This window comes from Pogona vitticeps, chromosome 1, assembly GCF_051106095.1.
Source record: "Pogona vitticeps strain Pit_001003342236 chromosome 1, PviZW2.1, whole genome shotgun sequence".
Taxonomy (NCBI): Eukaryota; Metazoa; Chordata; class Lepidosauria; order Squamata; family Agamidae; genus Pogona; species Pogona vitticeps.
Window position 1 is genome coordinate 346,230,038 of NC_135783.1, and position 17,732 is coordinate 346,247,769.

At 43.6% G+C, this 17,732-nt stretch overlaps 1 protein-coding gene across 2 annotated transcripts in view; it reads right to left on the reverse strand.

Annotated features, from left to right (window-relative positions):
* The window catches only part of SYNE2 (spectrin repeat containing nuclear envelope protein 2), a 294,996-nt gene that overhangs the window by 20,142 nt on the left and 257,122 nt on the right, over window positions 1-17,732 (reverse strand). For both annotated transcript variants that reach the window (XM_078383714.1, XM_078383713.1), the window contains exons 98-103: window positions 11,172-11,334; window positions 8,991-9,178; window positions 6,990-7,140; window positions 3,263-3,445; window positions 1,751-1,888; window positions 1,045-1,239 (exon numbers count right to left, since the gene is read on the reverse strand). In XM_078383714.1, coding sequence (XP_078239840.1) covers window positions 1,045-1,239; window positions 1,751-1,888; window positions 3,263-3,445; window positions 6,990-7,140; window positions 8,991-9,178; window positions 11,172-11,334 — 1,018 coding nt within the window. The remainder of the gene's footprint in view (window positions 1-1,044; window positions 1,240-1,750; window positions 1,889-3,262; window positions 3,446-6,989; window positions 7,141-8,990; window positions 9,179-11,171; window positions 11,335-17,732) is intronic.

Sequence of the window (17,732 nt, forward strand, 5' to 3'; positions counted from 1 at the left end):
TGGAAGCATAACTTCCAGAATCTGTCAGCCCATGGTCAAGACACTGTAAATATATCTATCATACAATCAAAAAAGGAGAAGAATTAAAAAAAAAACCCCACCTCCCAATCAAATGGTCAAATTAACTGAAAGGCAACCATCAGATGACACCAGCAACAGGCATCGAACAAATTATAACAGATCAAAATTAAATAGATATGATCCAATACAACAAAAAATTGATAAAACTTCTATCCCAAAAATGAAATATAGCAGCGGGTCACAGAATTAATATCAGATATTGCCAGAGGCCTCCTTGAACTGTTTTCAGTCTTCAGTAATTGTAGGGTGGGGTCCTGCCTGATCTCTCATGGAACTTTATTCCATAAAGAGGGTGCCGCAGCTGAAAGAACTATAAATAAAATAAATAGGCCCTTGAGCTTTCACCCTGGGACCAAAGTAGAACTTAGCAGTATGGAAATATGCCTCCTCTATTAATTTGGGGGGGGGGGGGGGGAGAGATTACTTTTATTCAGTCATCCATAAAATCCACCCTGAATGCTTTTATCGCTCACTCGCAAGGATTGTGAACAAAGTACAGTGGTGCCTCGCTTAACGAGTGCCTCGTATAGCGACGAATCCGCATAGCGATCCCTTTTCCAGGATCGCTAATGCGGAGGCATAGGGTCGGCCCCAATGGGCAAAACTCGCATAGCAAAGATCGGTAAGCGTTTCGCTTACCGATCTTCGCTTTGCGACACCCGAAAATCAGCTGTTCGGCGGCTCCAAAATGGCCGCCGGATGCCCGAAATGGCCGCGCACAGCGTTTTCGCGCCCTCCCCTTGCTTATCGAGGGTGCGAAAATGGCTGCTGGACCCTGGAAACTTTGCTAAACGGTGAAGTTTTGTGCCGATTTGGCTTTTTACTTTCCGCTTAGTGAAGTTTTCACATAGCGAAGGTTAATCCGGAACGGATTAACCTCGCTATACGAGGCACCACTGTATGGGAGTTTCTGACCCTAGAATGCAAACTCAAGTGGGTGTCAGCGAAAGACGTGGCTCTTACTGGGTGCCAGGATGCCAGCTTTTGGTAGAATCGAGAGACCCGGCCAAATACTTCCTGGCAGTATCTGTTCAGCTCTTCCAACTCCTCTTCAATTATGACGGCGTCTGACGGCTCACTTTTCTGGATCAGATGCTCCCCGAACAGAATGAGATGATCGATCTTGTTGGTGTTCAGCATTATTTCCTGCTGGAAACCCTGCTTACAAGAAAAGTGAGGATGTTTCTTAATCGTTTCTTAGCTCTCCATATGTTGCTGGGCTGCAGCTCCCCCAGCCTCTTCCTTGTGTATTCTTTTTGGCTGTGGCTGATGGGAATCGGAGTCCCACAACATCTGGAGGAATCAGGAGTCCCAACAACATTCCCCCACAGGCAGCTCACAATGAGAGCAGGCCCCTTCCTCCCATGTCAGGGGCAGGGATCCCTTCTGCTCAACCTACAAGCTGTTTCTGCATTCACTGCATCTGCAATAGATGGTCTTCGGGGCAGGGGACAGTTTGGCAATACAACTCTGAAAGCTAAAGCAAGTAGGATCAACTCTATTCATTTTTGGAGAGGACACCAGGCGACTCCTGTTGAAACCGCCTACATTTTGGAACCTGTTAATTAAAACAGCAGCAGCAGCAACAGACACCTGGCTCTGAGATAATCAGCAGAACAATTTGTAACGTATTTATCATGAAGCAGCTAAAAAAAAAATCAACACCTACATTTAGCTGCCGCAGTTTGTCCTCAAAGTTGCTTTCTGAGAAATGTTCCACGTTTGTGAGCTGCAGATCCATTTCGGTCAGCCATACCAGGATGCAGTCCTTGGTGGTCATAAATTCTTCCCACTGACTGGCGAAGTGCTAAAGGCAATGAGAGGAAATCGTGACCCATGCATGGCCATTGTCCCGGCACATTCTGCCCTGCAAAATTGCTGTTTGTCTGATGAATGCTCTGCCTTGGGAAAGCAACCTTTCTGACGTAACAGCTCCCGGGAATCCCTGATCTTTCTCACTGGCCCTAATTTTATCCCAGATTCTAGAGTGTTGCATTCCAAACACACAACTTTTGCTAGCACGAGAGTTCCTTGTTGACTGTTGCAACGTGACACTGTCACCCCTATGAACTTAGATATGTAACACAACAAACCCAGGAATCTTGCTGATAGGGGTTATTCATATTTCAGTAAAGATTTAATGGAAAAATCTCACCTATGTGCTTATCTTTCTTCCAAGGAGCTCAAGCAGCACATGGGGTTCTTCCTCATTCGTACTGTTTTATTCTGATAGTCATCGTGCATGGTAGGCTAGTCTAAGAAAGGGTGCACGACGAGTCACCTAGTCTGCACTTGAGGACTTGAACCTGGGTCTTAGTTGGCCCTAGTTGGACACGCTAACCACTATACCACACTGATGTATTTTCAGAGCTCTAAACATTATTGCAATTCTCTGAGGATGCTGAGATTTTGCACAAAGAAGGTCTCTGGTTCAAGCCCTGGCACCTCCCAGCAAACAAAGATATCTGGGCTGGAAAAGCATGCCTGAGATCCTGTCCTCCTGCAGAGGAAAGATGATGAGTATGTGGCACAGGCAATGACAGGCAAGGTCCAGTGCTCAGTCACTACTGCTCAGATCACAGCTCTGTTGGATCTGGCCAAGCTGGTCCAACATTTTATTCCTCCAGGGACCAAGCAGTTGCTTGTGGAAAGACAGCAAGCAAGTGCAAGATTACAACAGCAGTTGCTCACATGCTTCCCAAAATCATACACAAACACGAGCTTCATACACAAATATGAGTCTATTGCTTCTGGTATTTGAGATTATACTGTATATGTCCATCGTGATTGATAGCCCATCTTCCATGAATTCGCCACACTGCCCTTCAAAACTGCCCAAGGGGAGGAGGCGGCATCATGACATCCTGTGGCAGTGAGTTCCACAGTTTAAATATGCATTGTGTGAAGATGTACTTCTTCTTTGTCTCCCCTGGCCCTCCCCTCCTTCAGCTTCAGTGGATGGATTCAAGTATTATTAGACAGTATTAGAAGTATTACTAGAAACAATCTAGAAGTATTACTAGAAAAACTCCTCTCTCTCTTCATTTCCCCCATAATTTTATGCATCTGTATTGTGGTTTCTCAGTTTTTAAGCTAAGTAACCCCAAACATTCTAGCTACTCCTTATAAAGGAGTTATTCCAGTCTGTTGATCCTTTTCTGCACCGCTACTGTGCAATCACCTTGAGTCTCCGGAGAATGGCTGTGACACGCCTCTGGAGGTTGTCCCATCGCTGGTTACCCTCATGTACCATCTGCTTGAGCTTGCTGGCTGAATCAGTGCGATTCTCGCGAGCCAACCTTCGGTACTGCTTATTGATCAGTTCCAACTGGGTCAGGCGTTCATGGATCTGCCGCTGAAAAGCCTGAGACGACAACATTACAAAGTCTTCTAAGAATTAAGAGCTTTCTTTTCTTTTCTTTTTTAAAAGAACAAAATATTTAAATTTAATTTCTCCAAAAGGTTTAAAGAAACAACAAGCATGTGCGGCAGCAGGAGAAGATGATCAAAGAAACAATATTCCAACTCATCTTCCACATCATCCATACTTGCTTGTAAGCTGTCCACAGGCATTGCTCCAAGGTAAATGCCATGACAGAAACACCCACAAGAAAGGCAGAGGGAGAGGTCAAAAGGTTCTGGAAGGCTTTCATGGCCAGGATCCGAGGGTTGTTGTAGGTTTTTCAGGAAAATGATGGCCACAGAGACTGGCGAAAGGTTAGGAAGAAAAACCACCAGAACACGGCCAAACAGCCCGGAAAAACCTACAACCACATTGGAGAAGTCAATCATTGCCTGAAATCCTTTTGCGTAAATTTATACCATGTGAACCAGATGATATCATCACCTGGCAACCGTTGAAATAAACTGAAAGCTACACATCCCCTCTTTCAGGTTTCAGTCCTCCCTGGGGCTTCCTTTGGGAGGAGCCTCAGGACGGGTGGCCAAATCAAAGCTGCTGTTGGGAAATCCTCCCCTTGATAAGAAGTGGATGGCGTCCAAGATGCTCTTAGTAACCTTCATGAACAGTCTACAGTGAAGATGCTCTTAACAGGCTTCATGAAAGAAGATAGCTTGGGGAGCACCATGCAGGCATTCCCCAGAGTGCAAAGGATTGGAATAATGGACATGTCGGGCTGGGAGGGGAATTCTCTTGCTTGTACCGAATCTGTAAACATGTTGCCCTTCAGAAAAATAATACAGTGTGAGAAATGTAGAACACTGATGGGCAAGGAAAGGGCTCGGTAACCAACCAAAGCATCTGGTGGGCATGATTAGTGGTGTACCATTGAGGCTACAGAATGTAGAGAGACAGTATCAGAGCTACAACTACAATAGAATACGGTGCAAACATTCACGGTGGATTATGTACGGAGCTGTGGGTGCTGATGGATTGATTGGTTCAGTTTATATATTGCCCCATTAGTGCAATGCACAATTTATGGCCAGTTCACGACATCATGAAATAACCAAATATATAAAAATAAATGTATAACTGAGCAATCAAGAGAGTTAAAACAGTTGAAAAATTAAAACCAACGGCACCGGAAGTGCATTCTCTCGGTATAAGCCAAGGGTAGTCGGTGTAACACCAAGCAAGGTCATTGTGGAAGGGCCTCCCTAAAAAGCAGTGTTTTGAGCTGCCTTCTAAACATTAGTAGGGATGGGGCTGGGCGTAGCTTCCACAGAGCCGGTGCCACTGCAGAAATGACAGGGGACAGATGAAAACAGTCCTAGTCATGAAGGTGAGGAGAGCGAGATGGCGCTCCGAAGAAGTCGGTATGAAAATCGGAACTGTGGCTACGACGATACTGAAAGAAAGCACCAATGCGGAGGATAAAGATGCTGTTCGTGGTGACATGGGTGTAACAAAACAACCAGGGAAGAAAAAGATAGGCTGGGTGAAAAGAGGAAATAAAATATTGTGTTGAAGAGATCAATGGTGCTGATGTAATCACAGTTGTGTGTCATGTGACCTCTGGGTAGTGTGGGCGGCATATAAATTGAATAAATAAATAAATGTGCCCTTAAGTTGGAACCAACCAGTCGCAACCTTAATAGGGTTTTCAAGGTAAGTGAGATATTTAAGGAGCAGTTTGACCAGTCCCAATTCCCCCAGTGAGTTTCCATGGTGGGCTGGGAGAGTCAAACCCAGACCTCCTGCATCCTGGTGTGCCAACCTATCCACTACCCCACACTGGGCATCCTAATCACAATTGTACAAGGTGTGATTCTGGTGTGGCTGATAGATACAAGGAACTGGATCGAAGACTAATGTCATGAACTGCTGACAACTGAAAATAATGATGGGGTGAATAACTAGAAGCAGAGGAGCAATGCTTTGAAGAATGATGATGACAAGTAAAATATCCCCCTAGAAAACGTGTCTAAGCATCAATGCCAATCATAGTCTGAAGTGATAGGGTTGTGGTCGTGATAATGGTGGCATGAAGGTGGTGAACACTCTTTTCTTTTCTATGCCTCAGGGGGAAAAAAGGAAAAGCAAAGTGTGCTGCTTATATACTGCCTCCCATAGTGCTTCAAGCACTCTCTTGGCCAGTTTACAAGCTAATTATGCAGGCTACACATTAACACACAGACCCCATAAGCTGGGTATTCATTTTACTGACCTCAGAAGGATGGAAGGCTGAGTAAACCTTGAGCCGGCTACCTGGGATTGAACCTCAGGTTGTGAGCACAGTTTTGGCTGCAGTACACCAGTTTAACCACTGTGCCACGTGGCTACCCAAGGAATCTGTTGTCTTTCCTTTCTTGGATGTTCCAGCTTTGATACATGGGGTCAACATCAAGATCAGCATCAATGCAGAATCAACACTGAGATTTATGTAGTTGATTTCTTAGATATTTTAGAACTACAGAGCTGGAAGGGACCATATGAATCATCAGGTCCAGTCCTTGTCTGGGGGAATCAAATTCCCAGTTCTGGCTCCACAGCCAGATACATAAACCATTGAGTGGTAGAGACATTTTTGTTGGGTATTTGTTTGATTATTTTCAGTATTTGTATACTCATTGTTGTTAGTTTTAATATTGCCTTTTAATGATGTAAGCTGCCTTGAGTTCTTTTAAGGAGAAAAGCAGGGTAAAAATATTTTAGATAGACCGACAGACAGTGATAAGTAGAAGAATGACCTGGGGAATCACTGGTGATTTACACATAGATTATATCTTTTAGAAGATTATAAAAATCAGAGATAGAGAGCATAAATGAACACTGAGATTACATATACTCTGGTCTGAAAATGACTGACAGATGTTGCATTCTAAAGAGTCATGTTATATACTCAAGAGGCAAAATAGTCACCTTTTGTATGTGAGAGAGAAATGTTTTATCCATTAAAAAACACCAGTGCTTACAGCTGTGGTTCCCAACCTTGGGTAACCCAGGTGTTCTTGAACTGCAATTCCCAGAAGCCTTCGCCACTAGTTCGTCTGGTCAGAGTTTCTGGGAGTTGCAGTCCAAGAACATCTGGATTACCCAAGGTTGAAAACTCTTGGCTTAAAAAATGGCCATGGAGTGGGGGGGTGGGTTTTGAGAAAAAAAAGAAAAGAAAAACCTGAAGGGAGAAGAGAGTCCAAGCCTATGTACATCTGTTCACAAAGCGAAAATATTAAAGAAGCACAATAAATATAATGATAACCATGAACCTAATAAGAAGCATTAATCAACTCCAATGAGTTGCTTCTGCAGTGGAGAAGATGAACTAAAAGACAGCTTTCTAATACACGAACTGTAGACAGGAGAGGTTGGTCTACCTCCAAACTGTCTATCTAGAAGGAAATAAATTGTGGCCATGCACAAGTGTGGATCCTCCATGTGATGCACCAAAGCCACAGTGGAATCAACAAGAAAAAGAAGAAGAAAAAAGAAAGAAAGAAAGGCTTACATCAAACTTCTTCAGCTCTTCCTTGGCATTTACGTACGAAACCTCAGAAGAGTTTGGGGAAGCAGCTGTCCTTTCTGCTGTCTTCAGCCAGTCTTCGAAGCGAGAGTAGTCATCCAAAAATCGCTGCCACAGTCGCCAGGTCTCCTCAATTCTAAAGGGGGAACCAAGAAAAGCAGCTTTTGTACAAGGAAACAAAAGCTAGCAAAACACTTTCCCCAACTTTTGCAATGCAGGGCTTTTACAAGAAACAAACCCCAGTGAAAACCTCTTCAGAAGATACCCAGAGAGTGTGAGTTAAGATGAAGATGATGAGCTCTTTCTTTCTTTGGCTCCTCTCCTTCTGTCACTGGTTTCTCCACATGGGCAGAGGTGAATTTGAAAGGGAGAGGTCCATGTTTGCATGAAGACTCTCTGTGCGAGCAAGCATCACAGAAAATCTGGGTCTACACCAATGTTCCCTCTAAGATGTGCGGGTGCACACCTGGTGGTCCTGCCCATTTGCTTCCAGTTGTAACCAGAATCCTGTGTGCAGGGAGTGGAGATGCCACGAGGCACTCTGGATAATTAGAGGGAATGTTGGTCTACACCCTAGTAGTAACATCAACAACAAACTTCTCCCTCCTCCCACGGAAGAAAACCAGTTAACTTCTCTTCCAGCTGTATTGACAATGGCATATTAGGTAAGGACTGAATAGGGCTTGTCTGGCAACGACCTTCCAGGATCTCAGGCAGAGGAAAGCTATTGCTCTCACTCTCTACTGAGGTCATTTAATTCAGTGGTTCTTAACCTTGGGTTACTCAGGTGTTTTTGAACTGCAACTCCCCAAAACACCAGCCATCACAGCTGGTGGTGAAGGTTTCTGGGAGTTGCAGTCCAAAAACACCTGAGTAACCTAAGGTTAAGAACCACTGATTCAATTGACGATATCAGAGATTGAATCCAAGATGCTTTATAGACAAAGCACTTGACTCTCTAGCACAGGACTGTCTACCCTGGCAATCACATTCAGAGGTCCCAAGCTTGGTCTTTCCCGTCACATTTTCTGCATCAAAGGTAGATACATTCCAGAAGTTCGAGGAGGGCAATGAGGCTATATTAACTTCCTTCTAAAAATAAAAGCAGCACCATCCAGAAGTCCTTTGTTTTGTAAAATCCCTCTGGAGAGGGAAACAAGGTCCATAGGAAGTTTGTTTAAAAAGCGGTGAGTGGAAATTGCTTTCGTTCACTGTAATTATTTTTTTAAGAGGTGGGGAAGGCGGTTCAAAAGGTCATCCATTTCAAAATCCACTTTCATGATTTTTTTTCAGCTGAAGATGCTGAAGTCCAGGGAACTTCAGCCTTCAAAGCATGTGCCTGAATATTCATTCATTCATTCATTCATTCATTCATTCATTACCCTACCCATCTAGACTGAAGTCTACTCTGAACGGCTAATAACATACAAGAATAATAAAATAGAATAAACAACAACATTTAAACCATAAGGATAACAATAAATTAAGTATTGACAGGAGGGAAGGCCTGCCTAAAGAGCCAGGTCTTGAGTTGACGCTGATTATTTATTTATTTATTTATTTATTTATTTATTTATTTATTTATTTATTTATTTATTTATTTATTTATTTATTAATTAATTTATTTATTAATTTATTAATTTATTAATTTATTTATTTATTTATTTATTTATTTATTTAAATTTAATTTATACCCCACCCATCTACTCTGGGCAGGGTATAAATGCAATAAATTTATACCCCGAGTATAAATTTATTTTTACTCGGGTAGATAAATTTTGGCGACTCTGGACAGCTGATTAAATTACTTCAGATTAGATTTTTTCCTCCCTGCCTAAACAACAATCTTTTCAAAACTGATCCTCTAGGCTGTGTTGGTTAGGTATCGTTAAAATAAGTAAATAAAGAAAACCAAATAAAAACACTAATTAAAACAAAGCAATCCCGTTTAAAAACAAATAAACGCAGAGAAAGAATGGCTCTCACTTCATTCGCCTCTCCACAGACATGGCACAGATGTTTCTCCACCGCCGGTCCAAGCTCCTTGTGGTCTGTTGGATGGAGTCACATTCAGTCTCATTGGCACAAGCATCAGAGTCATGCAGTAAGACTTCGCAAATGTTGAACACCGATTCCACACCTGCACTGTGCTGTTCGATGTCTCGTTGCAGGTCCTAGGGCCGTGGGGAAACGGTCAACGCGAGTTACAAGCAGATACGAGTAATAATCTCTTCCTTTAAAATCCACCTTTTTTTTAAAAAAATAGCAAAACTAGAGAAAGCAAACAGAAGCAGAAGAAGCTACAGATAGGATGACAAACAAAATGTCAACAGTTTCTAGGGTTCAAAAGGAATGTCCTGAGATAGCTGGCCAGCAGCCTCACAGGATGAATCCAGCTATAGATGAATAACAACACATCTACACATAGATTGGAGCATTCTGGGAATTGCAGTTTAAAGAAAAGAGCAACTTTTACAAACATTGCTCCTATCATTTGATGACCCCGAAAAGCAGGATGTACAGCCAGAATTCCTTCCCTGTTGTTTGCCTTGGCATTTTCTTATTCAGAAATATACTGATATACTGCTCCTGGGTTGAGAAGCTGTACGTAGCTATCCCTATTAATATCCACTGATATGATTGGCCTTCATGATAAGGACAGAGGAACCTTGTTCTGCCCGAGGAGTAAGTTCAGCTTCAGATACAGTGGTGCCTCGCATAGCGACATTAATTCGTTCCCCAAAAATCACTGCAGAACAAAAACGTCGCTATGCGATATTAAAAAGCCCATAGAAACGCATTAAAATGCGATTAATGCGTTCTTATGGGCTTAAAACTCACCTTTAAGCGAAGATCCTCCATAGCACCGCCATTTTCGGTGCCTCTAAAGTGAGGAATCCGTCCCTAAACACAGCGGGTGGCCATTTTGTTTACCTGGTGGCCATTTTGAAACCACCGATCAACTGTTAAAAAATCATCACTTTGCGATGATCAATGCCCGAAGCAGAGAACCGATAATCGCAAAGCGAAATTCCCACATAGGGAACATTGCAAAACGATCGCTTTTGTGATCGCAAAAATGTGTCGCAAAGCGATTTCGTCATAAAACGAAGCAATAGCTATGTGAGGCACCACTGTATTCTATCAAGAGCTACAAGTTCATGCTGCTGGTGTAGATGCGGCAGAGGGGTGGGGCCAAAAATACTATTCTACTTTAGCTTAAAATTCTTACTTCCCATAGCTAAGCTATGGGAATGTCATTTTGATATCTTAGAAATAGAGAAGCCCTTGTAAACTACTGGAGAAGCTACCAAACAATGGCATCATGGGGAATTCACAGAAAAGGTGAAGACAATTACCTCATGGTTCCTGTGACACCATGTGACACAAGTTGTGCCCAGGTTATTCTGTGGACTGAATGCAGCTACTAATTTTTCGGAACGCCCCTAGATAAAGATTCCCCTTGACATTTAGTCCAGTCATGTCCGACTCGAGGGCGCGGTGCTCATCCCCATTTCCAAGCCAGAGAGCCAGCGTGTGTCCAAAGACAGTTTCCATTGTCACGTGGCCAGCGCGACTAGACACGGAATGCTGTTACCTTCCCACCGGAGTGGTACCTATTTATCTATTCGCATTTTACATGCTTTTGAACTGCTAGGTTGGCAGGAGCTGGGACAAGTGATGGGAGCTCTTTCCGTCATGTGGGTTCGATCTTACGACCGTTGGCCTTCTGACCTTGCAGCACACAAAGGCTTCCGCGGTTTAGCCCGCAGCGCTACTACATCCTTGGAAAAGCTCCTATCTCCCATCAAATTGATGAAAGACAGGAACCTATGATATGGTGGGTGATATGAAAAAGCAAATAGGGCTCCTACACCTTTAATAGCTGTGTGGAAGATGGAACTGAAGTATATATACTTTGCACACCTAGTGAAATGTAATTTTCACTTCCGTATAACTATTAAAGATACAGGAGCCTCCGTCTTCTTTTTCACGTGGGTACCAAAAAAGGAAACGTCTCTCTAGTCTGTAACCCTCAAGAATGCATTTCCCACTGAATCAACGCCAAGGGTCACCGTCTAAACTAAAACTAAGATGACCACAGAGCATCAAGACAATGATTAGCCTGTCTTTTTCAGACAATCCCTTGCTCCCCCCCCACCCCACCTGCTGCTCTGCAAGTCTCTTCTGGATCTCTTGGTTGTCGCAGATGTCGTAAACAACAGGCTTGGAGAGCTCAGACTCAATGCGCGCCAGCCAGGTGCGAAGATTACTCATGTTTTTGTCAAGCTGTTGAATGAAAGCAAAGGTCTCCTTCAGCTTCTTCACCCTGAAAGGGGGGGGGGAGACAAAAAGACAGAACACTGAAGGCTCTGTAATGTACAAGAAGGATATAAAACATTGGACTTACAGTTTCCTTTCCGCTCCATCCAGGCGAATTCTGAACAACTTATTTACCTTGCATGTCCCAGACGAAATAGAGAGTATGCACTGGCTACTGACTGACCCTGAAGCTGGCTAGAGCAGAGGGAGGGAGAGAGGGAGGGATAAAGTTTCAGAAGGCAGCCAAGAGCTGGCTTGAACCAACATGTATCTCAGACACGACTGCCATTCCCCAGTTGAAAACTGTTTGTGTACTTTGCGTGCATACCATCCCACATGACAAAGGCAAGCACATTCTACTTTGCTGCATCTAGGCTCGCCACAAAGCCGCATCTGGTAGCACGTTCCTACGTTTAAATAGCCCTGCAATTATAGTAGAAATGATACTGGTTTAAGGCATTAATTTAGCCTCCTGGGAGCTGGTCAGCACCGGAGGTACAAATTTTTTTTGAGACTCCTACCACCATAAATCCTTCAGCTTGGAGCAGAAGGAGCATAGTTCTGTAGTCCAGAATACAAGATGTTTCCTCTTTCTGACCATATGAAAAAGGAAATAAAATAGTTGTTTGAACAAGTGCAAATATATGGATCTGTCCTGGGACCAGTTTAGTGCAGTTTACTACGCTAAGCAATAGCATTTCAGCCAGTGTTTCATTTGCCAGATTAGCACTCTTCATAAACAAAAAAAATTCTAAAGCACGGAATAAACTTCGCTAAAAAGCACAGAGCGTGGACAGCAACTGCAGTCCCACACCAAAAGCCAGCATGGTGCCTGGAGTTGGCTCCCTCTTCTTACTTTGTAATGCTAATTACTCTTGCAGACAGGCTGGCCTAATTAACTAATTTGTTGCATATGCCATTTGGCTTTCCATCTGACTCCCCTCAAGTTTCTCTCATCAATCTCTAGCTTCCGCTACAGAAATCCCCAAGAAAAACCCTTTTAAAAAAGAGGATAGCACAAAATGTATGATTCTCAGCACCATGTGGCTTGCTTGGCTGCAGGGTCACTAAAGCATTCCGCTTACACGAGGAACACATGGGCATGAAATTTAAGAAAAACATACACTCTGAAATCCTGCTGGCTTAGCTTCTCCTAATTAGTTGTACTGGGAGGTGGGAGAATCAAGTTTAAGAGAGATACTGCTTTTCCTTGCTTTGCACACAGCCTTTGACACAGATTCAACCAGAACCTGAAAGTAATATATTAAAAATAATCATGCTGCTAATGCCAATAATGAATTAATGGGGTGTGGGATAATGAGTGGCACCACATATGGCACCTTCCTGCAATCACTAGGTAAGGCTCACATAATTAGCCTTCGATTGACACTTTTCATCTAGAATGCCCTCTATATTCAATCTTCAAATTTCTGGTACGGGAATGGCCATGTTTCTTGGCGCTTCTGCTCCCAAACAGCACTGGTTCGGTGTGTTTTCAAAAAAGGCAATGGAGAGTTCATTGCATGACTGGTAACCCTTCTCTTTTGTCTATTACAGAGATGAATGCAGTAGAGATGGGCATGAATTGCTTTGTGCCAGGTTGTCTGAAGTCATCAGTGTGGCACCACAAGTGCTGCACATCCCCCCCCCCCGGGCTGGCTGGACATATCCTGCTTGGCTCCGTTGGTTGCACAATGAGCGCCTGCTTCCATCCTCTGCCTCCCTCCCCCCCCCCGTAGATGCCCACTCAGACAAGGAGGCAGGACAGGGATTTCTGCAGCGCAGTGTTTGAGTGGGTGGCTGCTGGAGGAGGCGGAGGAGGGAACAGGACAGGGCAAATGCCCAAAGAGGAGGAGAAGAGCAGCATGCGCTGGCTGGCCAGTGGGGGAAGGAAAAGCCAATGACTTCAGGTGACCCTGCATGAAGCAATTTTTGTCGATTTCTAGAATACAGACAACTGATTCTACATCCTCTGAGGCGGAGCATCACACCTCACTTTTGCCAACTGCAACTTGGAACTTTATTCAGACTACAGATCCTCTACCTTTAGGATCTAGCCAGGATAATATCTGGGTTTCTCAATTTCTCCCACCCCATCCTATGCTCTATAGCAGCGATGGCGAACCTATGGCACACATGCCACAGCGGGCATACACAGCCCTCTCTGTGGGCACGTGAGCCATAAGTCGTCATTGAGAAATACTTACCCAGCCTTTTGGTTGGTCAATTAAATACATTTCCTTGTTTTCCAGCTACCAGGTTGGCGGCTGCTGGGACAAGCAACGGGAGTTCAGCCCGTTGTGCAGATTTGAGCTGCTGACCTTTTGATCGACAGCCCAGTGACTTGGCACTTTGACCCAGAGCGCCACCTGCATCCCCCTCCAATGTGGCACCCACTGTAGAGTAGAGATGGGCAACTTTGTTGGGTCTGGGGCTCAGTGTCTGCCACGGGATCCTCTGCAGGCAGCACAGAACCACCAAAAATGCCAAAGGATACTAAAAATAAAACCAAAAATAGACAGATTTCCATCTGTGCAGAATGCTTATTCTGAGGTGCTAAACACTGCAGAGAACCTGTGGCCTACTAGAAAGGCAAACTCCAAGAGCAGTAATATATATTTTTGTATTGGTTTTTCTTTTGCCATAAGAGGCAGTTTGGGGAAGAGCGGGCAAAAGGGGTTGCTGAACAAACTGCCTTGGAGGCCATATACGGCCACAGGGGTGCGATTTGCCCATCACTGCTTTAGAGACAGATGTATTATATTGGAGAAATCAAGAATGATCTGCCTTTAATAAATACTGTATATGTCCTGCCTTTTCCCCAAGAAGCTCAAGTGGACATACATGGCCTGCCTCCATTTTATCCTAGTGACACTGTGAGTTTCATTAAGCTGAGAGATAGTGACTGGATCGCGACCACCCGAAATGCTTCCCATCTACATGGGGGTTACAACCTGTCTCCCCCACCAAAGCTAGCCTGATAAGGGCTCTTAATTTTTTAAAAAAGAAGCTATGGGCTTCTGAAGAGCAGAGAACTAAGCTTTGATCTGGTAGGTTAAATTAGAGATCAAATAGAAGCAAAAAATTGAAGCAATTAAGACTTTACTGCAGCTTTCTGAACTGCACGGATTTTTTAAAAAATCACCATTAACAATGCCAATGGAAGAATAAAAATATTTGCATTTGCACTCCCAAGGACACCATGTTTAAAAAATGAAAAAGAAACACATGTTTACATTTCAGTATAAACATTGTCTTAATGAGGGAGCTGATAATAAAAGTTCAACGGGTAAACAGGCTGTGAAATTAAAGCATCACGGTTAATCACCACTACTGTGTATAATTCCATCTGTGGTCTTAAAAAGAAACGGGGCCCGAAAATGCCCTCTTCAGAGGATACACAGAATACTGGACAAAAAGCGAGGCTGAAAAGAAACAGATTATTGGAAAGCACTCGATGGAAAGCTTTAAAAGGCCCAGCATATCTAGACTGTAAAGCAGGAGATGTGGTTCTGCCATGGGTCTGCACCCATCCACACAGGTAATGCGCCTCTCCGCTTTTTATGCCGACAGATTGCGCTACAAATGTCAATTCCAAAACGTAATGAACAGAGCAGGTCGTAAAAATATAATCATCACTTCACGTCTTCTCTTCGTTTAATCATAATGCCGCCATTGCTAATCTCCTCTGACAGTAGCACGGAGAACAAACTGTTAATTTTAGCAAGGGTGGTGGGAGGGAGGGAGGGGAGACCCTGGATGCGATTTCTCCTCCATTCGAATGGTCTGCAAACGCTTCCCTCCCCTCCTTGCCGCCTGTCAAAGACAAATGCAAACCGGTCTGCGATGTCGTGCACACACCCACACCCACTGATCCATCCATATCGGCAAGGTCTGTACCCATCCCCCACTGCACAGTCTTTTCACCGCATCAGACATGTCTATTCTTACCGGACCCTTGATGAGCAGAGATGCACTTACTGTTTATAAGGAAAAACCATTCCTTAGCTTATCAGGTCCAAAGCGGCAGGGAGAGCATCTGAATGAGCCAAGCTCTCAGGGAAGAGGAAACCCCTCCTACACAGATGCCCTATTTAATAACACTGCCTTTAACATCTCCCATAGAAAGAAAGGGAGGGGAAAACACACACACACACACACACACCGAGATCTTTTCCTTCTTCCTTCTCCTCTAAGTCCCCCAGCAGAGATGCATGCATACATACACAGCGCTCTCAAAACACTGGCTGGATAACAGTGTGGAAGAGCGAACACCACCTTTATTCTCCTTTCTGCGGCATCCAGATCTCCCAGTATCACCACGTCATCCTCCCATAAAGCTGGAGACCTTGTAAAACCAAAACACGTTCAATTCCGGCACATCAGAAATAAGATTGATATGGGGGAATGTGGCAGAGGTGGGGGAGGCCATAAGTGTCTTATTGTGTGTGTGTGTGTGTGTGTGTGTGTGTGTGTGTGTGTGTGTGTGTGTGTGTGTGTGTGTGTGTGTGTGTGTGTGTGTGTGTGTGTGTGTAGAGAATAAGTCATGGTGGTTTGATTCCTCTTTAAAAGTTTCTACAGAAGATACAGATATCTTTTTAAAAAATCACAAAAAACTGACAAAGGAACATGATAGAATAACTAAAGATCCAGTGCTGTACCCCATGGCCATTGGAGAAAGCCAGCTTTTCTCTGCCGGTTCTGGAATATTTGTTTATTCTATAGGCATATGAACGTGTGTGTGTGTGTGTGTGTGTGTGTGTGTGTGTGTGTGTGTGTGTGTGTGTGTGTGTGTGTGTGTGTGTGTGTGTGTGTGTGTGTGTGTGTGTGTGTGTGTGTGTGTGTGTGTGTGTGTGTGTGTGTGAGAGAGAGAGAGAGAGAGAGAGAGAGAGAGAGAGAGAGAGAGAGAGAGAGAGAGAGAGAGAGAGAGAGAGAGAGAGAGAGAAAGGCAGCAAAAAAATTCATGTACTGAATTTTGAAAAAGAGATATTCACTCAAGTGAAGTGACTGGTCAGCTGAAAACCTCCCTGTCACAGGGGACACACATGCCATGACCTCTTTGAAGGATGAGTGGAAACACACATTAATAACAACAAAACAATTTTAGACTCATGCACCCAATGACATGTTCTTGCACTGCTATTAATTCGTATTAATAACTCAGTGTTGTAGAAGGTTATTGGGGTTATCTTTCGGGAAACAGATCCGCTTCTCTCCCACCTTCTGCTTTCTATGGTATCCCATGTCAGAGCAACAGGATACCATTCCAATCATAACTTCTAAGTGTTCTAAAAGTTTCTGCAGTCACAGTTTGCACAGTTTATAAGCCAATGACCAAAGGCACACTGGCAGTGCATCTCATCTGAGAGATCTGATGCATTTCTTATGGTCACTGCATGCATCAGTGGAAACTGCTGCAACTTGTTTAATTTCCTGGTTGAATTATATATCAGAACATAACCCAACAGGGTTTCCAATGTCTTATGAAAGTCGTAGCCGCCTTTTTCCAGACACACGTTTTCAATTATGTAGCATCATGGCTGTGGATGGAATTTTACCCTGCAACATGAACAAAAAAAAAAAAAAAAAAAAAAAAAAAAAGGACAGATTTCTGCCCCAAAGAGATAGCAATTTCAATGTCAAGAATGGGGAAACAAATAGTGAGCAGAGGAGTGAAACAGTAAGAAAGGATGCATGTGAGTAAAGACAAGTTTACAGTCTTACAATCAGATCAGAGATGTGAAGATGTTCGTGTCTTTAGAGCTGGGATAGATGATTCTTTCATGGTGAATAACAAGTGTTTTCAGTGGAAGCAGAATCAGAATGATGGAAAAGGGAGATAAAGATCTAACCCATTATTATTGTCACCGTCCCTATCCAGATCAGGGCCACATGGGAACATATCCCATTGACAACAGCAGAAGAATCCCCCCCCTCCCTTGCCCCAGATTTGAATAGGAGGCAGGAAACCCAAAGGGATACAGCTTCCTTACCAGCCAACCTATTTGTGTGTGTGTTTTTTAATGTATCTATTTACCTATCCATCTTCTTGCCTATCATACATCTAGTCTGACCATTAGGATGACCTCTCACTTTTCTGATTCAGCACTAAAGTATGTGCCTAACTCAAGAGCAAAGAACATTTACTTCCAGCCACATTGTATTGAGCAGAAACCAACGCAATTCCAAAACAGATTAGAATAGTGTTCATATCCCCTTTCGATTTAGTGCCCCATCACAACAGCTCCGATGTCAGTTTCATGTAGCAATGTTCAATATCCTGAACAGTCTTTCAGAAGCATCCCATGAATTTATATGCATGCATCACATTTAAAACAGGACAGATGTCTGCATGTTACTCTTTTGTTGCTATTGTTTGGTTCCCTAGATACGCCGAGTTCCCAG